The sequence below is a fragment of the Elephantulus edwardii genome, unplaced genomic scaffold (genome assembly GCF_000299155.1).
Source record: "Elephantulus edwardii isolate Elephantulus edwardi_28Jun2011 unplaced genomic scaffold, EleEdw1.0 scaffold00065, whole genome shotgun sequence".
Classification (NCBI taxonomy): Eukaryota; Metazoa; Chordata; class Mammalia; order Macroscelidea; family Macroscelididae; genus Elephantulus; species Elephantulus edwardii.
This window is the reverse complement of record NW_006399815.1, coordinates 6146497-6173921: the sequence shown is the minus strand read 5'-3', so window position 1 is coordinate 6173921 and position 27425 is coordinate 6146497. Positions and strand designations below refer to the sequence as shown.

General features: G+C 37.2%; 1 protein-coding gene across 2 annotated transcripts in view; it reads right to left on the bottom strand.

Annotated features, from left to right (window-relative positions):
• Positions 1-27425, bottom strand: part of NELL2 (NEL-like 2 (chicken)) — a 633143-nt gene that overhangs the window by 205245 nt on the left and 400473 nt on the right. For both annotated transcript variants that reach the window (XM_006888181.1, XM_006888180.1), the window contains one exon: positions 24381-24506. In XM_006888181.1, the coding sequence (XP_006888243.1) occupies positions 24381-24506 (126 nt within the window). The remainder of the gene's footprint in view (positions 1-24380; positions 24507-27425) is intronic.

The following is a 27425-nucleotide window of genomic DNA, read 5'->3' as shown; positions in this document are numbered from 1 at the left end:
TAAGGGGAAAGGACACTCTGAATTTTTCTTTCTCTTTTTCTTCTCACTATTAAGTATAGGGAACCACCTCTCTATTTTGGAAATACTTATTGTGGAACTCTCAGTAAGGAAGATATTGTGAAAGCCCAAAGGCAGGCAAGATACTGTCTGTCCTTTCAGTTACGTCCATTTGCCAAACACATGGCCATGCGACACAAATCAAGACATTAACATGATTCAACACAGGGACTGTGAATATAAATTAAGTGGCTAGGAAACAGTGGGATGGTTGAAGTTAATGTCATTTTCAGGTTGTTATATTGTTATGTTCTATCCTGAGCTCATCCCATTGTCTCTGACAAACCTACCACCATTACCTTAATACTGTGCCAATCCATCTCATCAAGAGTCTTCCTCTCCATCAATTCCAACAACTAAGAAATAGTGAGAAGAGTTGGGACCTCAGAAGGCTTTTAGGACCAAATAGTAGGCTCTTGTGTCCAGAAGAAAACGAATATACTTACCAATAATGTTAAAGCTTACCCACAACTCTTCTGGGAGGATCTAAATAATTGAAGCGTCCTCCTTTGTTTCCAGCTGGGAGTTTGGGCATGTCAGTCCTGTCAGCCATGAGGACCTGATGTGGGCCACCCAAGAGTCCTTCAGGTCCACATTTAAAGCAAGTGAGTGGGAGCTTCCTCTCTACTCCCTTGCCTATCTGTGGCTCTCTTCTGTGACACTGTCTACTGAAGTGGCCTAGCTTTCCACAGTGGAAGCAATTCTGACCTCCTTTATTACCTTTGGGTGGCACTATATATGAGTAAGACTTCCTCTTCCTGACACAGGCCCTAAACGAAGCAATAGCTGCCCCAATAATTTTGGCCATTCTCTGGTCTTTTCTCTTCCCTCTAGATCCCAGTTGTTAAAAGAGGGAAAAATTTAAACAAATGTATAACAAATTATTTTGAACATTATAATCTTTTAAGCTTAAGGCTAGAAATATTAACAATATGATCATTTCCAATCCAGAGATAAGTGTTCCAATGCAGTTCCTATTTTTCATAAATGGTTTTGGTAAGAGGAATATTGTAAATGTGGATACATTTCCACTATTCCTCCTCCATGCCACGATATGTTACTATCATGAGCAGTTATAAATCCATTGCCATCCTTACTCTAAGTTAATTTTTTTAAAAATTTAAATTTGTTGTTAATTTTAGTAAAAATTTACAGAGGTTTTGGATTTCCATTCATTAATTGTTGCACATTTCCCCCCCCAAGACACCCCCCAGAACATTACCCTCTTGGAAAAGTAAAAGAAAAATTATTTCATTGTTTTACAAATGCTCCCCCCAGGTCCACTCCACCATGTAGCCATCGCTCTAGACTCCTGTCATGACAGAAATACCCAATCACTATCTCTTTTAAACAGTTTTCTCCCTCCTCTGTCTCAGTGCAGTATACATTATTAAACCCATCTTACTCAGTCTCTCCCCAACCCCAAGGTCAGTGCCATTCTACAACAATGGCACCATGTAATATTTGCCCTTTTGTGACTGGGATATTTCACTCAACATAATGTTCTCCAGAGTCAACCATTTTGAATAATATTGCATGAGTTCCTTGTTTTTCCATGCAGCACAGTATTCCATTGTGTGAATATACCCCATCTTCTCTATCCATTCGTTTGTTGATGAGCACCTAGGTTGTTTCCAACTCCTTGCTATTGTGAACAAAGCCGCAATAAACATGGGTGTGCATATACTTCATAAGCAGTTCCTTACTTCACCTCTGCCTTACACGCGGACTTCCGAGTTGTAAAACAACCCAGTGGTAGATGGAATTTGCTCCAGGACTTAAGAACAGTAAATGACATAGTTGAGCCTCTACATCTTGTGGTTCCTAAACTTTATACTATAATAGACAAAGTGCTAATCAATAGGCCTTTTATTGTATGAACTACCTTCCCTCTGTAACTTGATTTGTGCCACTATTAGAGCCTCTACTTGGAATATTATTGCTTTTTAATTTTTGACTCATGTACTTTTAACTTGTTAGTTAAATTTGTGTCTTCTAGGCTGCAACACTTCCATGATACATCTTTAAGGATATGAACATGTATGGCTAAGCACAATTGATAACAATTGATAAATTCCAAAATCAATCTCCTTAATAGTCTATGTGTTTCCTATTGCCAAAGGGGCCCTTTAGAGTAGTGAGAGAAGATCTTCAACCTAAAACCTACAGTATCTCTTTTCAGCAGGAAGTAGCTAAGAGAATACGCTGTCCCCATTTCCTTATGAATCAGGGTGAAGTCTCTCTCAGGGAGGAGTGACAGGGAATGGCAAAGGACACACTGACAAAGGAGATTAATCAGAACAGGCTTTGACAAGCACTGTGGTAATTGGACAATTAAAACAGACTTTCAAGGGGGGGAAGAACAAACTGGGGAGGAGGGTAGAGAAAATAGTGCAACAATGAATGAATGAAAACCCAAAATCTCTGTAAATGTTCATTAAAATTAATAAAATTTAATATTTAAAAAAAAAAGTCTTCCTCTCCTGTGCTGTCCCTCCACACATGAGAGCCTTCCCTAAAGATTAGTCCCTTCTGAGTACATGACCAATGTATTGAGATGGAGTCTCAAAATCCTTGCTTCCAAGGAGTAGCTTGGTTTCATCCTCTGTCAGACAGACCTGCTAGTTTTCTTGGCAGTCAATGGTATGCTCAATACTCTTATCAAGCACCACAGCTCAAAGGCATCAATTCTTCTTCTGTCATCCTTGGTTATTGCCCAATTCTCTGTTGCATAGCAAGTAAAGGTGAAGACAATGGCTTTCATCAGGTACACCTTAGCCTTTAGACTGACGTCCTTGCTCCCCCACACTCTGGAGAATTCCCTGAGAGTGGATTTTAATACAATTTGTCTATTGGTTTCCTAATTGCTGTTGGAAAGAGTGGTCATTGTAGAATCGAGCAAACTGAAATTATTAACAATCTAAATATTTTTGCCATCTATCATGATGTTACTAATTGGCTCTGTGATAAGAATTTTCGTTTTCTTGATGTTAAGCTTAAATTGCTATTGAAGACTACAGTCCTTGATCTTCTGCAGCAAATGCATCAGGCCCTCAGTAAAACTGTGCCATCAGTATTTATGCTAATGCTTCAGAAATAAGTTGCCCTCTCCATTTTGTAGACTGTTCCTCAAACTTTGTAAGAATTATTTGAACTACTGATGCCTATCTATGATCTCTCTTTAAAATTAAAACAGTTCAAGCTTCCCCCTTGCTTACATCTAAGATCCTTGACTATAGACACACTCGAGTTTCTTACCTGCTTTGACAAATAACCTGCGAATAGTTAAGATATTTTATTGACTAACTCACAGTTGTATTTTTTTAGATTCTTACATGTAATTCATATGCAGTATCCTTTAATCTCCTTTCAAAGCATTACTATTATTTGTTTAAAGATGTAAATTACATATACTAAATGATAGACTTACAAGGAAAAAGATTCAATATTCAGTATTCAATAGTTTTTCTGTTGATATTTATCAACAAATCTTATGTTCTATATAACACACTCTAAATCATGAATTATGCCAAAAACTTTGCAATGAATTAACACTTTCTTTGTTGTTGTTGTTATGTGTCATCAAGTAGACTCCAACACATAGGAACCATATATACAACAGCTCTGAGCCCTGCCCTCTCTTAAGCCAACTTCATTGTCTCTGACAGGCCTACTCCCATTACCCCAGTCACTGAGTCAATCCATTTCATCCAGGGTCTTTTTCTCTTGTGCTGTCCCTCTACCCCTCCAAGCATTATGTCCCTCCCTAAGAACTGGTCCCTTTTTGCAACATGCCCAAAGTATGTGAGATGAAGATTCAAAATCCTTGCTTCCAATGAGCAGCATGGTTTCACCATCTCTAGGATGGATCTGCCTTTCTCTTAGCAGTCCACAGTATATTCAATTCTCTTCTCACCACAACTCAAGGGCATCATGGATTCTTCTACCATCTGTAGTCATTGTCTAGCTCTCTGATGTATAGTAAGTAATTGCAAAGACCATGGCCAGGATCAAGCACACCTTAGTCTCTAGACTGACATCATGTACTTCAGTTCTCTGGAGAGGTCCCTGACAGCAGATTTTCCCAGTGCAATTTATCTTTATTTCCTAGCTGCTTGTACCAAAAGTGCTGATTGTGAAGCCAAGTAAGCCAAAGCTTTTTAACAATCTCAGTCTCTTCACCATCTCTCATGATGTTGCCAATTGGCCCAGAGGTGAAAATCTGCTTTCTTGATGTTGAACTTCAACCCATATTGAAAGATGTAGTCCTTGACCTTCTGCAGCAAATAACTTGGGTCCTCCTCAGTTTCAGTAAGCAAGGTTGTGTAATCTGCATAACACAGGTTGTTAATAAGCCTTCCTCCAATCCTAATGCCACATTCCTCCTCATAGAGCCTAGCCTCCTGGATGATCTGTTCTGCATATAGATTGAAAAGTTATGGAGCTAGGGAGCATCCCTGGTGTACACCTTTTCTGACTTTGAACCATGCAGTCTCTCCCTATAAATTATGCCTCCAGAGTTTTGTGTGCATAAATACTTACCCCTCCCTCTCCCTTCCTCCCTCCTTATGGCATTACTGTTTAAAGTTTTAATATTTTTCATTCCAAGGGAAAGTCAATTTGGGGGGTTTATTTCAATATGATGCATGACTTTGGTAGGTAAATGAGTCATCAAAAAGTCAAATTTTTGAAAATTTTAATATATTTTAGACTTGCATGGTATAAGATTGTCATATTTTTAATTACTTGCATACTATAAATAATATATTAAAATATTCCAACTTATGGGTCAAGCAGATAAAATGAATCAATGAACCCTCTGGGTCTAAAAGTTCCCATGCTTGAACATTGGTTTTCTTACTGGATCTGCTGAGTCTCACTGTTTGAGAGAAGAGGACCATGGCAAACTTGCTCTCATAAGATAGAAGTTTCTATTCAGCTGCAATTGAAAGTTGCAAAGAAATAATGCAGAGAACAACTTGGAAATCTGGCAGGAATGCCTTAGTTTTATAATTAAGTTTTTTCATTGATTAAACGTTGAATCATTAAAATGCTCCAAAGCCAAATAAATAGCCACGGAGAGCTGAATGTGGTGCATAGGTCACTATTATGGGACTCAGATATAGTAGTGCTGGCATGGAGCCCTCCTGAATTAAAAGGCCATTCCCATAACACTGTATTCTGGAGATCTACGACTGCAACAATTTTCCAACAACCACTTATGTCCACAAATGAATTTTTAATGGTGCTTTCAGAAATACTGCCTGACAGCTTCCTTCGTGCTATTTAGGTTCAGAAACATTGACCAAAAAAAGTAGATGAGAAATGTCTACATTATTATTTGATATAGAATTTTGGGGTAAATGTGTACCTATTTGTGCATGCTTATGTGCATGAGTGCTTTCACTCAGGAGCAAAAAAAAAATAAATGAGTAAAAATACTTCAAAAGAAATAGCATCCTTAAATTTTATAATAAAAACCAACCAGTAAAAAATAAGTAACTCCATTTTTAAGATTATAATGAAGAATTGGGGAATAAGTAGATACTTGATATCCCAGCCAACTTCTCCTCACACTTCCCCTTACCCTACAACACTACCAGGAACAGCAGACATATTCCTCAACTGATGATTACACTAGATAATTAGAAAAAAGAAACAATTGCACCCTAGGAAGGAAATGGAGATCCCTTTTGAAGGATAGGTTGGGAATAATTCTATAGGGTTGTTTGTTGTTATGTGCCGTCGAGTCACCTAAGACTCATAGCGACCCTATGTACAACAGCCCTAAACTCCGCTCTGTCCTGTCCCAATCGCACTGTCTCTGACACTCCCATTCCAATTATCCCATTCATCGAATCAATCCACCTCATAGAGGGCCTTCCTCTCCTGCGCCGTCCCTCCACCCTCGCAAGCATGATGTCCCTCTCCAAGGACCGGTCCTATCCTCACAACATGTCCAAAGTATGTTAGACGGAGCATCAGAATCCTTGCCTCCAAGGAGCCACCCGGTTTAACCCTTTCCAGGACAAATCTGTTTGTTTTCCTAGCAGTCCATGGTATTATCAATACTCTTCTCCAGCATAACTCAAAGGCATCAATTCTCCTTCTATCCTCCTTGATCATTGTCCAACTCTCTGATGCATAACAAGTGATTGTGAAGACCACAGCCTGTATCAGACGCACCTTAGTCTCCAGAGAGACACCATTGCTCTTCAGTACTTTGGAGAGGTCCCTAACAGCAGACTTTCCCATTGTAATGCGCCTTTTAATTTCCTGGCTGCTGGTGCCAAGACGGTTGACTACAGAGCCAAGCAAACTAAAGCTGTGTACAATCTCAATCTCTTCACCATCCATCCTGATGCTGCCAATTGGTCCAGTGGTGAGAATCTTTGTCTTCTTGACATTGAGCTTCAATCCATATTGGAGGCTGCAGTCCTTGACACTCTGCAGCAGGCGCTTCAGGTCCTCTTCAGTTTCAGCAAGCAGGGTTGTGTCATCCGCTTAACGCTGATTGTTGATAAATAGTCCACCAATCTTGACCCCACATTTCTCCTCATAGAGCCCAGCCTCCTGGATAATCTGTTCTGCATATAGGTTGAAAAGGCATGGAGATAGGATGCATCCTTGGCGTATGCCCTTCCCAATTTTGAACCATGCAGTGTTCCCTTGCTCTGTTCTGATGACTGCCTCCTGGTCCAAATATAAGTTTCGCATTAGAACGATCAAGTGTTCTGGGATTCCTATTCTTCTCAGAGTCAGCCATAGTGTGTTATGATCTACACAGTCAAATGCCTTTGCATAGTCAATGAAACACAGATAGACATTCCTCTGGTATTCCCCGCTTTCAGCCAAGATCCATCTATCATCAGCTACAATATCTCTAGTACCACGACCCCTTCTGAACCCAGCCTGGACTTCTGGTAGTTCTCTGTTGATGTGCTGTTCCAGTCGTTTTTGGATGATTTTCAGTAAAATCTTGCTTGCATGTGAAATCAGTGAAATTGTTCTGTAGTTTCCACATTCGGTTGGGTCGCCTTTCTTTGGGATAGGAACAAATATCGATCTCTTCCAGTCAGTTGGCCAAATGGTCGTTCTCCAGATAGTTAATATTAATACGGTTTTTTAGCCCAGACTTTCAAATTTGATTCAGAAGAGGAGAAGGAATGAGATATATCACTACTGTCTGAAAGAGAATATAAAAAAGATATTTACCTCAGCTTTTTACCTGTATTCAATTTGTATGCAAAGACATTTGACTGTGTGACTAAGAAAAATTATGGATAACACTGCAAAGAAAGGGAATTCCAGAACACTTAATTGTGCTCATGTGAGACCTTTATACAGACTAAGAGGCAGCTAGCTGCTTTAGTCAGACCTAGGTGATATTAAGTAGTTTAAATCCTGGGGGGAAAATATCTATTTACATTTTATCTCTTGATCAAATTTATTCTAGCTATATAATGAACTATTTAGAATAATAAAGAGCAGAGTTCTGTGGGAGGCAAAGAAGGCAGTCAAGGCCTCACCAGGGATCTGAGGCCCAGCACACAGGTCTGTAAGCAATGAAAAGGGTAACTGTGGCCACTCTGAGAGTCCTGATACCCAGGGCAGAGGTGTAAAGGCAATGAGGAAATTAGGCAAGGCCCTGTCTGATGCTCTCTGACCAGTGTTAAGGACCAATACTAACGATCCAACTGAGCCACTCTCTGTGCCAATACCCCCGTGCAGGACCCTATCCTGCCACACTAGCATGGGCCTCCTCTTGTCTTGTGCCATTGTATTTGTATGTTTGGTTGTCTCTGCAGTTTCTTTTTTAGAGGTACAACATCTGTCTGTTTGTTGGGGAATATTGTGTATGTTGTTGTTGTTGTTGATTGCCATCATATGCTTGACTCACAGCAACCCCATGAACAAAAGGCCTGAAGCCTTTCTGTAACTATGATCATTTATCAAAGTTCATAGAGTTTCCAGAGGCATGTTGTTTAGGAAATGGATGCCACTCCTGCTTCCAATAGATATGTATGTTGTTGTTGTTAAGTGCCATCGAGTCGCAGGCGACTCATAGCGACCCTATGAAGGAGAGTCTCGATGCTTGAGTGCCTTTCATCCTCTCTCCAGGAGATATGTATAGACTTGGGATTTATTATGTGCTCCTATTAGCTCAGTACTTGTCAGCACACTGTACTGGTGTATCCTCTGGGATGCTATAACACTAGAAAGCTGTGCCACTGATATTTCAAGTACCAAATGGATTACCCATGGTGAACAGGCTATAACAGAGCTTCTGGATTAAAACAGACTAAGAAGAAGAATTGGACATCCATCCTGAAACAACAGGCCTGCAAAAACCAAATGACTAAGAGAGGAATGCAGATAGTTACATAATTAGAAGTAGAGCCCAAACAGGAAGTCACTAAAAATGAGGAGAAACAGCTTCAAAGAATAATTAATAATTGGAACATGGCATGTACAAAGTATGAATGTAAGAAAACTGGAAGTATTAGAAATGGAACACATGAAGATTGACATTCTAGGTATCAGTGAACTGAGATGAAATAGCATAGGCCAGTTTGAATCAGATAATCACATGATCTATGTCAGGAAAGAAAAACCGAATAGTTAAAAAGACAATTTTAAGCTTCATCTTAAAGTTTCAAGTTGTGAATGATAGGATACTATCCATATACATACAAGGAAGATCTGTTAATTAGACTCTTATTCAAATATAAGCACCAACAACCTAAGCCCCAAAGGAGGAGATTAAGGATTTCTACCAACTTTTGCAGTTTGAAATTGACTAAACATGCAAATAAATGTACTAATATATACTGGTAACTGAAATGAAAAAGTTAGAAACGATGAGGAAGGAATGATAGTGTGGACTTGGTGACAGAAATGAGGCTGGAGACTGAATGATGAAATTTTGTGTGAGCAATGATTTATTCATAGCAAATACTTTTTAAAAGAATACAGAAGGCAACTTTACACATGGACCTAACCTGATGAACAGCACAAAAATCAGACTGACTATACTTAGGAAAGAATCATTGAAGAAGTGCACTATCAGCAGTCAAAACCAGACCAGATGCTGATTGAAGGAAAGACCATCAATTACTCATGTGCACGTTAAAGTTGAAGCAGAATAAAATGAAAGCTAGTCCACAGGAACCAAAATACAACCTTGAATTTATGCCAGTTGAACTTAAGAATCATCTCAAGAACAGGTTGGAAGCACAGAACACCAATGATGATCAAAGACCAGATGAACAGTGGGAGGATATTAAATATATCATCCATGAAGAGAACAAAAGGTCATTACAAAGATGAAGGAGAAAGAAAAAACTAAAATGGTTGGCAGAAGACACTATGAAAATTGTATTGCATTGTCGAGAAGCCAAAACAAAAGGAAGAGATGCCAAAGGAAAAGAGACGAACACAAGATTTCAAAGGGCAGCTTGAGAAGACAAAGTAAAAATATTATACCGAAATGTGAAAAGAATTGGAGTCAGAGAATAAAAAGGGAAATACTAGTTTGACATTTCTCAAATGGAAAGAATTGAAGACAAATTCAAATATCAAGTTGTAATACTGAGAGATGGTTTATGCAAAATTTTGAATGATCCAGAAAGCATAAAAAGAAGATGGAAAGAATACACAGAGTCAATTAGTTGACACGGAAAAATTTCAGGAATTATCATATAAACAAAAGCTAGTGATAATGAAGGATGAATTTCAAGTTGGACTGAATACACTGGCAAGAAAGAAATCCCTCAGAATTTATAAAATACCTATTGACACATTTCAACTAACAGATGCAGCCCTGGCTGTGTTTACGAGTTTATGCCACAAAACTTGGAGGACAGCTGCCTGGTTAACTAACTGGAAGAGATCCATATTTGTTCCCATTACCAAGGAAGGAGATCAAATAGAACGTGTAAACTATAGAAAAATATCATTAATATAACAGGCAAGCAAAATATTGCTGAAGATCATGGAAAATGGCTAGGATAGTACATTGATAGTGAACTACTAGACGTTCAAGCTTCTTTGGAAAAGACCATGACACCAGGTTGTCTTCTGGCTGGAAGCAGAGAATACCAGGAGAATTCTATTCGTGCTTTATTGACCATGCAAAAGCATTTGACTGTGTGAAAAATAACAAATTACAGCTAACATTGAGAGGAATGGAAACCCCAAAACACGTAATTATGCTCACATAGAATCTATATGTAGTCCAAGAAGGTGTTGTCCGAATAGAGCAAGAAAATACAGCATAATTTTAAATTAGGAAGTGTGTGTGTCAGGGTTTTATCCTTTCTTGATACACATTCAATCTGTATGCTAAGGAAATAATTCGTGAAGCTAGACTCTTTAAAGTCAAATGTGGCATCAGAATTGGAGAAAGCCTTATCAATCTCCTGCATTATGCGGCTAACACATCTTTGCTTGCTGAAAATGAGGAGTATATGAAATGCTTGCTGCAGAATATCAAGAACTACAGCTTGAAGGAAGGATTATATCTCAGCATCAACAAAACAAAGATCGTCAATGTAGGACCAACAGTCAACATGATACATGGAGAAAGGTTTGAAGCTGTCAATTATTTCACCTTGCCTTTGGTACCAGCACTCAGTAAATCAGAAGACATAGTGCATTGGGCAAATTGGCTGTCAGGGACCTCTCCAAACTGCTGAATAACAACATCAGTTTTAAGACTAAGGTGTGCCTGATTCAGGCCAAGGTTCTTCTAAATCACCTGAGCTAGAAAATGAATAAAAATGGCAGAAGAAAAGTTGATGCCTTTGAGTTATGGTGCTGGAAGAGTGCTATCTCATGGACTACCAAAAGAAACAGAAATGCATTGAAAAAATGAAGCCAGAGCGCTCCTTGGAGGCAAAGACGGTGAAGCTTCATTTCTCACACTTTGAACATGTACATAGGTGAGACTATTCCTTAGAAAGGGACATCATTGTTGGAACGATGGAGGGTTGATGATGGAGAGAAAGACCCCCACGAGATGCATTGATTGGGTAACTTTAGTAATTGGCTGTAGTGAGTCAAAGATGATGAGGACGGCACAGAACAGGGTAAGAGTCAGGTCAGCTATTCATAGGGTTGCTGTGAGTCGTACTCAACTTGACAGCCCCTCACAACCATTCCATATGAAATAATCCAAGAAGCCAACTAAATGAAGAACACAACGTCTGAATTATAGGAAGATTAATTAATGACTTGAAGTATGCAGATAACAGAACTTGTTTACTGAAGGTAAAGAAGACTTGAAACACTTACTGATAAAGACCAAAGCCTTCAGTATGTATCACATATCAACATAAAGAATACAAACACCTTCACTGGTAGCTCAATAAGCAGCACAACGATAAATGGAGCAAAGATTAAAGTCGTCACAGATTTAATTTTACTTGGACACATAATCTATACTCTTACAAACAAGATTAAAAAATAAAGCAACAAACGTCCTTGGAAAAATGTGCTAAAAAGTTCACTACAAAATGTTCAACATTAAATACATCAGATCAACAGCTACAGTACACCTAGATAAAGATTTAGCTTTCCGATAGCCTTGTAAGTGTCTGAAATTTGAACAATGATTAGTAAGACTGAAGAAGTGATGCCTCTGAATATGCTGCTGGTGAATACTGAATAACCATGAACTACCAGAAGAACTCAATCTTAGAACAAGTACATTTGGAATGTTCTTAGAAGTAAAGGTAACAAGATTTCTTCTTAGTTACTTTGGACATGTTCTCAAGATCAGCCCTGAGTGAAGGGCATCATGATTAGCCAGTAACAAAAAATTTTAAGAAAGAAGACTCAATGAGATGGATTGGCACAGTGGTTTGAACAGGCTTAAATGTAGCAACAGCTGGGAGGGTGGCACAGGATCAGGCAGCAGTTCCTTCTTTTATATACAGGGTCACTACTGGGTGGAGCCAAATTGACAAAATCTAACAACAATGGGACTCATCAAACCTACTGGATTGAAATAACTAGTAGTTTATAGTTCTTTGGATCAGAAATGCACCATATTTATTACTGGGCTAAAATCAAAATACTGTCAGGATTGTCATTTTGGAGAATCTATTCCCTTCCCTTTTCCAACCCTAAAGATCTCCCTTGTCCTCATAGCCCCTTCAAATATAGCAACAATGCATTGCTTTGACCCTTCCACCATAGTTTCTAAAGTTTTGAAAGGTTCATTTAAGAACTTATGTAATTAGACAATCTTTTCCTGGATACTCTCCTCATTTCAAAAGCCTTAATTTGACCACAGCTACAAAATCCTTATGAAGGTTTTTATAATAACGTAATAAGTTCAAGAGCATGTGTATCTTTAGGATTCATTCTTTGGTCTGCCACATGTTACAAAATAATAGCAATTACATAATGAATACTTACTCTATGCCAGTTACTGCTAATTGCATGTTTCAACTTCTAAAATAAAAGCCATAAATAAAATACTCCATTTTAAAGATGAAGAAATTAAAATAAGAAAGGTTAGAAAAGGTTGCTCAAGACAATTGATACTAGATTGTAGAGAAAGTACTGAATGAATATACTCCAATTTACAAATTAAAATGACGTAAAATGTTTTTTGAGATGAGCTAATGGAGTAAACTATGGTGTGGATGGGTAAACTAAGGAGGACGGGTCAATGGACCGCTAGGTTGTTTGTGCCATTTTTTCCTGCTCTTGTTGCATTTCACCACAACTGCTAGACACATATATGCAATTCTACTTTTAAAATGTCTTAGGTAGTGCTTTAATAGCTGTGCTTTGCTCTATAGAAAATTTCTCAAATCTGTTTATATCATACTACACTGAAAATTTGTCCAAAATAAGTTTCAAAGATACTGACAAAGCTTCTGTCTTCTTTGAAATGAAATACCCCAACATCACAATTCTAAGCCAGCACTCACTGTTAGAAGTATCATAAGTTTAATAAATTTCCATCAAAAAAGGAAAACCAAGATGAAACAGAACCAAAATAAAAAAAACTGGCATTGTCAATATGTGCAACTTAATTGGAATCTGCATAAAACTGTTTCAGAAAGTATAAAAAATGTCTTATTTTCTCCTATAGTTTCTAGGCTTATATCTTACGTTTTTGTTCACATTACTTGCTTTAATACAACTCTTCCTACTATGTGTTTGAATGTACATTTTCTTTTTGAAGCACCTACATTTCTTCTGAAATGCCTCCAAAACTTTTCTTTAAATGCCACATAATTATTCAGCCTATCTATAAATCAATTTGATTACAACTCATAGTAAGATTATAGTGATCCAATAAGGGCAGGGAGAAACTTCTCTATAGATTTCCCAAGGGTGTCAATTTAGGGAAGCAGACTGTCAGTTTCTCCCAATCCTTCCCATACAGACATTTCAGCCAGACTGGTGAAAGCTTGCTCTGACTTTTCCACACCTCTCTCCATGTTCCTCTGTTATAACATGCACCACATTGCACTGTAATGCTTGATTTACACTATCTCCATCTATTAAGTAGAACATCCACTTACATGCAAGGGCTGGTATAAAGGAAAGCGAAAGATAACTGGAACATCTCATAGGTTCACAGTCACACAGGTTCTAATGCAAAATATTTTTACTATTCTCTTCATTTTATTCTTCAACCTGGTACTTTGTTAAGGCTTGTACAAATGGCTTGGTTTATTAAGTATCATACCCAATGTCTACAGTGGACAGACTCCAAGATGGCTCACAGTGATCTATGTACTTGAGTACTCACACCCTGATGTAATTCCTTGCCTCTTAGTGTGGGCTGGACCTAGGACTTACTGCTAGCCAACCAGAGGCTCCCTATAGTAAAAGCAAGACTGCTACAGAAAATGGGAGCTTCCGTCTTATTACATGACTCTTTAGGGGCTCTAGCAAAGCAAACGTCCATGCTAGAGAGGTCCATACAGCGTGGATCTTAGGGAAGTCTATAATCAACAATGAGGAATAACCCTTCCTAAAACCAAACCCATTCTCATTGAGTCAATTTCTATGTATGGTGACCCTCTATTGGGTTTCTGAGGTTCTAAGTCTTTATAAAAGGAGATTACCTCATCTTTATCTCACCAAATTGATGACAATGAATTCTGTCAACAATCACAGAGGTGAGTTTGAAAAGAAATTGTACTGCCAAAACAAAGGAACATGGTTTGTATTTAGTAGTACTCCATGAAAAAAAAATGTGGGCAATCTCCTCCTGTGTGATTTATGGCCTTTGAAAACCAGCTAGAGGGTCAGCTATGGATCACTCCTGCCTCGTTGGCACACAGCATCCACAGGCCTGGATATGTGCCTTGGCTGTAGCCTTCTGCAAGAAAATAAGAGGGCCCAGCTGAGCTGTGCCCACATTTCTGACACACAGATACTGTGAGCTAATATGTTTTGTTTAGGCTGCCAAGTTTGGTGTGATTTATTATGCAATAATATATAACAAATACACATTGCTTAGGAAAGTGAAACTTCCTTTTTTTCATATCATATCTTCTAAGAACAAAGTCCTAACCATAATTACTAAAATAGAAGCCACAGACAGCGGAAGGCATGACCCAGCAGTCAAAGGTGGCTCTTGGCCTCATCCTGGCAGAAGCACAGAAGAGATCATGCTTCTGATTTGGGAGAACAAACTCACCTTCAAGAGCCAAAACTCCTTGACCTAGATGTAACACTGCAGAGGCAGTAAGGACTGGGAAAGAAAGGAGAGCATCGAGGAGAGAAACACACTGAGGGCTACACATCCACCGTTAAATTAAATCAGAAGCAGTATCAGAAGAACTCTGCTCCATCTCGCACTTGAGCTGGGAGGAGGCATAAAGAAGGTCAAACTTTTATTTCGGCTAGCATGTCAAAGCCAACAATCAGAAAATGGAATGAAAGGCAGCTGTTGAGCTTAAACGTCTGTAATCCTGTCCTCTACAGGTGTCTGTTGCTAAGACACCGCTATTATTACACTCCTGGCATGTATAATCTTTTTATTCCCCTAAGTAAGCTTTCAAGTCTATGCTTTTCATATAAAAATCTCAAAATAAAACTCAAATAATACATCCATTTGGGACAAAGGTGAATTAGGGTTGATTGTCTAAGTCAAGGCAAGAGAGGCTTGCTAACGAGGCAGCTGCCACCTTCTTGGTGCTTGGGAGAGCTGGCACAGAGGCTGGCTTGCATGAACACATACTAGTGGGTGCTCTGATGATCAAACCCTGGCTGGGCTGGAGGTTGTACAGGGATACAACAGCTGTGTTGAGAGGCAGCACAAAGGATATGGAAACCGCTACACTGAAGCGGGTGTGCTCTCCCCATGCACTGATGGATTCAGACAGTGCAGACTCCTTTCCAAGCTTTTCATCTTTAAAAAGGCAATTCGAGCTCCCAGACCCTTTGAGCATGTTCCATTTTGACTGCTGACTGCTAATTGTATGCATGCACATGTGTTTCAGACAAGAGATAAGCACATTGCCTTGGCCTCCGCTCTGACTGTGCAGATATGTCTCACTTCTGTTCTCTGCAAGTTTTCCAAAGTTTTCTAAACGTTAACCCTTCCTGGGAACCACAAGACATACTCTTCGAGAGAGGCTTTCTTGATTATGTAAAAATAGCTTTTCATCATTAATTCTTTGAGTCTTGAGGCTCGGTATTTTAATTTCTTCTGCAACTGTGTTAATATTCAAAGACTCAGTAATAGCTAAACAGCAAAACAATATGTAAAGAACTACAGGAAGCAAATCAAGCATCTTTTAGCTTTAGGGACCATATTCAAATTTTAAAGCCTAACATCTGATTTTCACGTTTTATAAAAAGGATGACATGTACCATAATTTTGTTATGTTTTGCAATGCAGATTCCAGGAAAGACAATTTGGAGTCGCAGTTCATAAAAATGCAAAAGTCTTTCCCAATAGTCATGGCAACTAGTGGCCAGATGGTAGGATTGTCTGAGGGTCTCATTGTGATTCTTTAGAAAAGAAATCCACATAAAAGCACCCAGGCTCATAAAATCTTCCCTGCTTGAGAACTGACCAGAATAACTGATTCTTTAGAAGCCATATTAGCTACTCTGGGAAGATTAGTATCCACAGCTAGGCTTCGGTTTCATACATCTAACTTCCTGGGGTATCATAATCTAACACTTATTCTCAAGAACAACAGGAGCCTTCTAACCCTTCAGAGAACAAGAAATCCTAATGAAGAAGTCACATTCTCCAGAGACACCAAAGTTTCCCTTGCTTTTTATAATTTCCTATTTACAATTATATAGTAAATATAGGATAATAAAAAAATAATACAGTGAGCGCCTTGCTCAAAGAAAGTGATGTACATGCTGAAAACTTATAAGCTAAAATGAACCAGAAAAAAGAGGCCAAATAAAGGGTCCCAGGGTAATAAAACATTTCCTCAAGAGAAGAGTTTGCCTAATAAGAACAAAAGCAATTTTTAATAATATTTTTAAAATATTTCTTTTGTGTTAGGCATTGCTAAAAATATTACATTGCACTTAAAAACAATGATATTTTCCAACTAAAAGAACCATATTTATCCACGAATATTTTGCTAAAAGGACAATATATATTTTTTTACTGTCCTTTATCATTCCTTTTGATGTATAATTTTCCAGTGCCCTATCCTGTCTGTGATTGCTACTGGAATTTTCTGCTGTTTGTTATAATATATAAATATATACTATATATGTAAATATATGTGTGTGTGTATTTGTGTTTATGTGTATGCGTATATATGTGTGTGTATATAGCACTGGCAGCCTAGTAGCAAGAAGCTGAGCTGCAATGCCGAAGAAACACGGTTTGAGGCCACCAGTTGCTCCATAGAAGAAGGGTGGGCAGTCTCCTCCTGTGTGATTAACCACCTCTGGAAACCTATTGGAAGGTTGGCTATGGGTCAGCTCTGACTCTTGGGTACACAACAACACTCACATAATTGTTTTAGTACACCATACACATACACACATGGAAGGGAGGAGAGACAGACTGATTTAGATGAATCTCTCTTGTTTTGTACTTTAATTTTTAAAAATGTATTTATTTAGGTGAAAACATGCATAAAAATATGCCATTTCAGCAACTTTTACACGTACAATTCAATGGAATTATTTACATTCTTCAGGTGGAGCTACCATTCTTATTATTCTTTCAAAAATTATTTCATTATTATTATTATCTTAAATTCACCACTCACTTATACTTTCCATCTAAACTTTACAGTCAATTGTCAATTTGTTCTCATGTAGATAGATCTTTTAAGAGGAAAATGCTCAAAGCTGAAATACTCTACTAATTAAAAATTGCAAAGATTTAAGGGGATGGTTTAAGGTGTAAAGATAATCTCAATGCAAGTACTTGTAGTTTTGATAAATCCACCAATAGTTCCTATCATTTTGGACATGTTGCAAGGAGGGACCAGTCCTTGGAGAGGGACGTCATGCTTGGGAGGGTAGATGGACAGCACATACAGGAAGACCCTCTATGAGGTGGATTGATTCAGTAACTGGGGTAATCAGGGTGGGTGTGTCAGAGATTGTGTGATTGGCACAGGACAGAGCAGGGTTTAGGGATGTTGTACATAGGGTCGCTATGAGTTGCAGGTGACTCGATGGCACATAACAGAACCAACAATAATAATGAGGCTACTGTCCATCCATATGTGACCAGCTTAAATTTAATTGCTTGTTAAATGAAGACAGTATATAAGTAAATAAGGTTATGGTAACCTTTCCAAATATTACTTTTTTTCAATTATAAGGAACATTTTTTCTAGAATCATTTATATCAAACTTCAGAGAAATACAAAGGAAGAAGCTATGTGAAGTGGAGCCAGGACACTTGGGTCACAACTGGCTTAAAGCTTTGAATAAAATGTCCTCTGAATATTTTGTGCATAACAACAACATTCAGAACTCTCTGAAAGGTTAGGAAACCAATGCTGATGAAATATAATGTGCCACAGAGTCAGTACTAACCCACAGCTGACCCTCCAGTGGGTTTTCAGAGGCAGTAAGTTGCATGGAAGGAGATTGCCTCTCTTTCTTCTACAGAGCAGCTGGCAGATTCAAACTATGTGCTTCTGCGTTGGCAGCTCAGATCCTTACCACTTGGCCAGCAGGAAACCAAAAGTAATAAGAAAACATGAAACAAACCCTTCATATCATAAAAAGCCACAAATATATTTCCATAATTACCAAACTAAATGAGTCTGATGAACAGGGTGTTTATAGAAAATGGGGAAAAGGGTCTGTATTGAACATCTGAACGTATTTGGGAAAAGTGACCAAAAAACTGTAAGACAATAAAATCTAAGTACAAGGAGCAATAGTTATAAAAAGTTAAGTACTTTCAGAGGAAAACTCCTTGGGGAATACTACAGAAGTTTCTCTGTTAATAACAGCAAAATTCAAGTATCTAGCAGGGTCTTAGACACTTTATGGACCTCTTGTGAAAAGTGACGTAGACCAAAGAAAGCTAAGATCAGAAAACCTTAGAATAATAAAAGATAACAGGGTCAGGAGAAACTTACTGAGTAGGCAGCAAAATAATGCAACTTGAAAGGCACCAATAAAATATCCTCTCCCTTCTTGGCTTAAGACTCAAAATTTACCTTTGGAAAATCTTTCCCTCAAGTTAAACTAAGAACAATATTTTTGTTTTCTTCTCCATAAATTCTTCACTCAATTTAGCTATTCATTTTAAGAAAGGAGTGAATTCTGTGATCAAAAAGCAATAAACAGTAGGAACCATAAAAAGTAAGAATACAGAGCGACACTGCCATGGACAGAATAAGAGAAGAGTAAAACAAAGCTATACATTTTACAGTTTTACATGAGTAAGTGCAAGAAGGAATTCTAAGCTGTGGCACCATTGACTTTGGACAACATAATTATTTATTGAAGTAGACTGTCTTGTATTTTGGAAGATGCTTAGTAGCATCCCTCACCTGTACTCACCAGATGACAATATTTCTGAATTATCACCACCAAAATGTTTCCAGTTGGCACTGTCAAACGTCCTCTGAGAGAAGAACGCCAAATCACCATCATTTGAGAACCATTCCTTAAAGATGTCTCGTGGTCCAGTGGTTAATAATTTAGCTGCTAACCAAAAGGTCAGAACTCAGCAACTTCTCAACAGGAGAAATATGTGCAATCTGCTTGTGTAACTATAGCTTTGGAAGCCCTGTGAGGCAGTTCTCATCTGTTCTACAAGGTCACTATGAGTCCAGATAGTTTGGATGACAATGGGGATGGCTTACAGGACCATTTGACTCCTTATATTGTGCAAGATCCGTACTGAGTTAAAGCCATCATCTACTCTTCTGTCTATTCACTCTTCCCATTCTCCAGTCCCCACTCAAAAGGCCATACAGGAGTCAGAAGGTAAAGAAACTCACCAACATAAAGAACCGTAACAGCTTAAGTTTCTAAGTGCTTCTTCACTCAGACCTTAATTGGTCACACAAAAGTTCAACATTCTTGGTTCCAACTTTGTTTCCAGAAATGTTTTAAGCCTTGTTCACCACACAAGACCAGCTCCATGAGGGAATGCCCAGTAACAGTGAAAACAATTTTCACAAGGAGACTATAAACTACAATTTTTTTTCCATGAATTTAAAATTGAGTTACTTTTTCCATAAAAGATATAATGAAAGACTTTTCAATAGCATGCCTTATATGAGCCCATCATTATTTTTCCTCTACATTTTCTCTTTCCTTCCCCCCGCCGCACCTTTCTCCATGTATACACTCAGACTTTCCTCTAAGTACAGAAAAGGATATGAAGAGGAGAAAAAAAAACATTAATTGGGAGGAAAAGAACACCCTCACTAGAAAGAAAATTATTTTAATGACCTTAGAAGGGTATAAACTGCCGCATCATCTGTGTAAATGGTACAACTGAGTCATTAGTGCAACTGCCTAACAGAATAAGAGGCCAGATAACAGTGAGTTATAGTTCTTCTACTGACTTCTGATTTAAGATTATTATAAGGTCTGCAGGGGGGAAACTCCTCTTGGAGTTGAAGCTAATGAACTGGAATAATCTATATGAAAGTCAGTTTAATTACTGAACATTATAAACTGAATAATGTATTTCTACTTGAAATATGAATCTTTGCGCTTTACTTATTTTTATACAGTTGCAAATTAGACAGATGGTGAACAGCATAAGAACCAGGAATAAGGAGGCTTGTTTTATGACACCCATTTTTCCTCTCACTATGCGACCTTGGTTAACGCTGCTAATGTCCTTGAGCCTCAGTTTCCTCATGTGTGAAAATGAGGAGATGAGCCTAGACTTAAAGAATTCTTCCACATCTACAATTTTACGATCATAGGGAAAGCATACCTCAAATCATCACCATCTGAAAGAAAATTTGCAGTTCTACATCTACAGAAGGTAATTACTTGGCAGCATACAAAATTTCTATGCCAGAGCTACAGGGTTATAAAAGAAAAAAAAAGCTGCTTTTATTGATCAAAGCTATGGAGTATAAAGTACAATGTATTGCTCTCGAATTCTTTAAATTAGAATGCCCATGATTAAATTTCAGACTGGGTAAGCAATTTGGAGAGTCTGCTGTGTACAGTGTGGCAAGTGCCCATTTGTACTTTTTTTTTTGTTATCTTTTATTGTATGGTCAATTATCATGAGTTTTAGGTGGTTGTTGCTGTGTACCACTGAGTAGAAAATGACCCACAGCTGATCCTCCTGTGGGCGGAGAAGCTGGTGGATTTGAACTGCGTGCCTTTGGTATTATAATACAGCCTTATTTAGAAAAGATTTTCAACAAGAAAAGGACAGAAGTATAGAAATAAACTTAAGGCTAACATTTAAAAATTTGAATGCAAACATCAGGGCAAGGCTAGTCAGCAGTGCCCAGATAATTATTCTGGAAATCATTCAGCAAGTGTGTGAATGCTGGTTATTAGAGAGAAAATGTATTTTACTCTGTACCAAGGATATAGTGTCCTGATCTGATCCTGAACATGTCCTCGAGATTTTACAGACTAGATCCCTACAGTCACAAGGCAAACCCCACAAGAGTCATTTTTTAAGGTTTCTGACATAGCAGATCTTCTGTACAAAGATTGTTACCAAACTGTAAAAAGCTAGCTCTACTCCTGTAGAGCTTTACAGAAGTAACAAATTAAATATTCATGGCATTTTAGTAAAGAAATTCTCAATATGTCCTTGCCCTATGTGGTCTATTCAATGACAGCTTTTGGCAGGAAGTCTCTTGAATCTGGTTTGGACCCATATTCTCAACATTTTTTTCTTTCCCAAAAGGAAATTCCAATTTTTGTGTACTGACTTAAACCTCATATTTATAGAGCTAGTCTTAGTAGACAGGAAATTCAAGGGCAAAAAGAGTCTCCTTCAATTGTAGGCACAGAAGTAGGTAGTGCTATTTGGAAAGACTGGTTCCTCATTAAGTAAACATTTAATAAGCTGCCAGGTCTTAGAATTCTTGGCTCCTTCCATAAGCAAAAAAGTATGGCCTGAATAGCTTAAAAAATCCTATTGCCTTCTTTGTCATTCTCACCAATGAATACTTCATTTATATCATTAGATACTTTGGAATCCTAGGGGAACATTATCCTTAGGTAGTCAAAAACAAAAATTTGTGGTCTTTTATTTGGAATGAAAATGCACTCAGAGATCCAAAGCCAAAGCAGAAGATACTCTCTAATGATGGAGCCTGAGCCATCCTGAGACTTTACACCCAACAGTCAGACACAGAATGGAAATTAATCTCTTAAAAATATCCTGGCCAGAAGAAACGATTCTCATTCAACACTCAACCAAACTATGTACCATACACTCTTACAACAAATCTTTACTCTTTTTAATGATACAAGAAATAGGAAAATGCCAGTAGAAAGTATAAAACTACGCATGGCTCTAATACAAGTCTTGAATCCCAAAGAATTAGCCAACTACATGAAAATTGCCAGCACTCTTATTTTCAAAGAGCACATCATGAATTTCTGAGATGCAACAGCTTTGTTATATAACAATGTTACTGTCATTATTTGAACTCAAATTTACAAATACTACTAATATATAGTATGCTGTATATTTCCATTTTGCTTTTATTTATCAAGATTCCTTTTTTTTAAATACTCTTCTCATTATGTTGAAAACAATTCCCAGCAGGAAAAAGAAAAAAAAAAGTCTTCTTTCAAAGTACACTGCCATTAAATGTGATTAGATTTTGTCTAAGGAAATAATGAATTATTCTCATAATGTGAAAATATTTAGAGTTAACTAATGAAAAGCAGGATCTTGTAAATTCATTGGCATTTGTATATTAAACAGATTTTCTAACATCATGTTATCTTTGGTTATGACATATAGATTGTGGACATTGCCATTTATGTTTTATTTTGATCAATATTTTATATAAAAATTCTATGTAAAAATTAAATGGCAAGTCCTTCCTGTTCCATTGATATATACAATATCAATTAGAATACAGTTTGTTGTTGTGTTAAGTTGCTACGAGTCAAGCACAACTCATAGCAACCCTATGAACAAACAATCTGAACCCTGTTCTGTAACTGTCTTCATTTCTCTCCGTTCCTATAGCTTTCAGAGGCATGTTGTTTAGGTATTGGATGCCATTCCTGCCTGTCGCAATCTGGGAGCTCCACCAAACACTGTCCATGATGTGTAACTATTATGGCATTTGACACAGCAGTGACATAGCATTCAGCATCACAGCAACCCCAAGTTACCTCAATATAGAAAATTGACAGACCAGTGCTGTGCCACTTAGAAGAATGTTCATCCCAAATAAAATTAACACCAGGGCTGGTAGCCCTCAGCCCAATCGCCTTTTAAACGCAAGGCCTCTCTACCAGGTCCTGGTTAACTTTAAACAGGAGTCTTCCAGCCCACAGTTCATTGTTAGCTAAACACAAAAAATCCAATCAGCTCATGCATGATTGTGAATGAAGAGGAAAAATAAAAAAAAAAACAACCAAACAGTCCACACCCAACCTTCTTAAAAACAAGAGAACTCACCTTTCAGAATCCAAACACTTCACACATGAGCTTCCAAACGGTAGTCAGTGATACACCGCTATTTTTCTGGTATTCTCTGCCTTTACCCAAGAGCCATCTAACATTAGAAATCCCTTGTGTCATTGCCCTTTTTTTAATCTCTCAAAGTTTTAATGTCTAATAGTTTTCTGTTCTTGTATTATTCTAGGCATTTTTAAGTGACTTTCAGCAAGATTTTACTTGCATGTGATATTAATAATATTGTTTAATAATTTCCACATTCTTTTGGGCAACCTTTTTTTTAAAAAAGAATAAATAAAATACAGTTTCAATGAATAAAAGTAAGAATAACACCTTTATTATAGACTCATATTTTCATTGGGGATGTTATTGAAAGTCTTGCCCAGAAAAATTTAAATATCATTTATTTATCCCTCTGATAAAGATCATATAGATGAAGTTAATATAAAATTAATAAGAACAACATGTTTTAGGTATTCTTAAATTCTACAATTTTGTAGGCTTTTCTAAAATATTGGTTTTAAAGTTACTCCTTTTTAAAAAACTTCAAGGAAATTGCTATATCACACTGACATTTTGCTAACGCCCATAGTCTTCAAGCTACTTAATAAGCATTATTTTCCTTTGTATTTACAGGTAGAAACCCAGAGTATGAAAAGAATAAGCTTTCCCAATAATCTTTAAGACTTTCAGGAAGAAGATTTTGGAGGATAATGAAAGGAACCATAGGACTCATAAAGCAACCACAAAGAGATGTCTGTTGTGTAGGCACCTAATATACTTTCAGAAGTGTGAATCATTTTAATCCTCTTTAATATTCTCATTTTCTCGCACCCCAAGAACCTATTTCTGGGGTGAGGATGAACTTCTTCACATGAGTATTGCCAGTCTTCATCTATTAAAATAATCTACTCTATAATGTAAAGGAAGAGCAGTTTAGGGGTTGTTTCACAGATTTGACAAAGCAACACAAGTTTTGAATAGAAATATTTTTAGAGTATTATAAAATATTAACCTAAATTTTCCTTAATGTTCCTTAAGGAAATATAAAATTTGTCCAAAATAAGTATTTACTTCCTTAGCAAGGATTAAGTGTTAACTGCCATTCCAGGAAGAAATGTTTTGCTTAAGACCAATTTTGTTAAAAGGAACTATTTTTAGAATATTGATTAAATTAACATAGTTATAAGAAAGATACTACAGACTGTATACAAAAGGCCCCGAAAGATTTTATCCATACAGGACTTCCACTTACCAGTACATGAATAATCATCAATTCTGATGTATCCAGTTTTGCAGATGCACATGAATGAACCAGCAGTATTGACACACATTGTATTCTCACGGCAGTAATGGCGCCCTTCAGCACATTCGTCAATGTCTGGGAAGATAAATTAGGGTCAACAGGTCAAAACTGACCAATATCCTAGTGTTTTTCTATCATTTTTTTTGGTGGAGAGATAAACAGTTACAAGTAGTAACTATCATTTTTTAAAATGCTTTCAAAACATTTCCTCTAACAGGACTGTTTGATGTTCAAATGACAGAAACCACATGAGCTTTCTTTCTAACAGTTCCTGCTGGAGTTCCAAAGAGTTCTATTTCAACTTAAATCTTTCAAAATACCTTTTGAAATGCTCAAGGCATTCAACTACCTATCTATTATAAAATGAATCAAAATGTACAGATTAGACTGCCTTTAGCATCTTAGAAGTTCAATCACTGAGCCGACCATACATTGTATTTTGATTCATCAGCCGTTGTATACACTTGAGGAGAAGCTGTGAGATAAATTATGTATTCAATAAACACCAGAAATTGAGAAACTTCACTTAAGGATATAAATCTAATAATGTGTAGCTTATTAGGCATACAAATAAAGATAAAGCAAGTCCAGTGAATATATGAACAGAAATGCAAAATCTTGTCTAGAGGAGAAATTTTAAAATACTAAAATAAGACATTACATTGAAGGTCTGTCTTAGTAATTCACATACCAATGTTTGGGCATGAAAGAATTTTAGTAAAAGTGTTTCCATTTTTATAGCACACCTCTATGCATCTAACATGAAGTATTTCAAGTGTGACATAGTCCATAGAGAGTTGCCTTGCAAGCTCTAAATCTACACCTCTCTGATGGTTCAAATGCACCAGTTGCTCTATAGCAGAGAAATAAGCAATGTCCTCCCATGTGATTTGCAGCCTCAGAAACTCAATAGAGGTTTGGTTAAGAGATGTTTCCAAGGCAACAAGGAGTGAATGCTTTCATTATATAACACTGGTTATTAAAGGCCGTGGTACATTGACCAATATTTTTCTATACATTTGCTTTCTCAAATACCTATGATGACTCCACAAAGTAACATTGACATCAGTTGTACCATTAAGAGAAATGGAACAGCTGTAAGAGTGACTACCAGAGGTGTCATGTTATATAAACCCAGCTGTGTTTTCAGCTCTGATGAAAAACAAACATAATCCAGGAAACAATTTACAACACAGTTGGAAAACATCTGCTCATTTTAAAGATAGACAACCCAAGGCCTAAGTTCCATTCATCCCTAGAATCAACATAGTGAATTCCAAACTTCTTAATTTAGCTGTGAAGGATGTTCCTACAGGGTGTTTCTAACTTTATAATCTATAAGGAACCTGGGTAGTGCAGTGATTAAGCACTTGGGTGATCATAAAAAAAAGTCAGTTCAACTCCACAAATCTTTCTACAGTAGATATGACAATCTGATTCCATGGATGTTATATTCTGTTTATAGGATTGTTATGAACTGGAATAAACTCAGTAGCAACAGGTTTTTTACTTTTATTTATACTTTATATACTTTTCTTTCACTCTCATCTTCCTTGCTGGTATTATGGCTACATTATTATGTTTCCAGTCATTCTTGAATAGGCCTTAGACATGTCTACATACCTTTACATATGCTGTTCTTTATACTCATAATTTTTTTTCTCTCATTGCTACCTGTAATGGATGTTACAAAAGAAAAGATGCATTCTTCAATATTTTTTTCTTTTTTTTTTTTTTTTTGGGTTTTTTAAAGTTTTTTAATTAATTTGATTGCAAAGTTTATATGCATTGTGTTTCAAACTATTCTTCATTCACCTTGTGTGTTTCATACACTCATTCTCATGTATTATGCTTTATAAAATGTATCACCATTGGACCTTGCTCATCATTACCCTGGCTTTTCACCCAGATCCTTACAATTTCCTCCCATCCTCCCTCCACCAAACTCATGAGCAACAATTTAAGAAAATACTATGTAACTTGGAAGAGGCTGGAGAGCATTATGCTGAGTGAACTAAGCAATCTCACAAAGACAAATACTGCATAAGACCATTATTTTAAAAACAGAAGGATAATTAGCAAAACATGTATGGGAACTCAAGCAGGGGGTGGAGGTAGGGTTGAGGATGGGTACAGGCAAAACCACAGGATTGCATAGCTCTTCAAGATTTCGTTTCAATTTCCTGCTGCTGAATCTAACTAGTACTCTATAATCTTCCTCGAGCTGTAATCCTTATGGGAGCAGACTGCCAAGTCTTTTCTCCCACAGAGCTCTTGTTGTTTATCATTAAGTGCCACCGAGTTGAGTATGACTCATCAACCCTTGTCAACAACAGATCTCAACCCTGTACTATATCCCGCACAATCCTCATCATATCTGACAAACTTGAGATCATTGTTGCAGCCCATATGCCAATTAATTTTACTTAATCTCTTTCATTGACCTTCCACCTTTCTTGGCATGATGTCTTTTATATTTACGAACCACTAAGCTTTTACTTAACAACCAAGCCCTTAACCCACAATATGTCTTAAAAACTTCTAAAATAAAGTATAGCTTCCCCTATGCAGTGATTCTTTGCAAATTTATAATTATTTTCATTATGGATGTAACAATTTTTCCTTTTATTAATCTGTATAATCTTTTTATCTCCAATAAAATATATATAAAGCTCAAGGGCAGAAGATTATTAGTGTTACTTAACTCTGCTTATGCATTATATTCATCTAGGATACTTTAAACAACAAAAAAATACTCATTTTACCAACTCCCAATCCAAATTCTGATTGTCTGTGATGGAACATAGGCAATTTATACACGTATATGGATCTCTGGTGGCATAGTGGTGCTATTAACCTAAAGCAGGCAGTTCAAATTCACCAGCTGCTCTGTAGGAGAAAGATGGGATAACTCCTGTGTGATTTACCTTCTCTGAAAAAGGGTCAGTAATAAATTAGCTCCAACCTGAAAGCAGAAAGTTGAACTGAAGCACA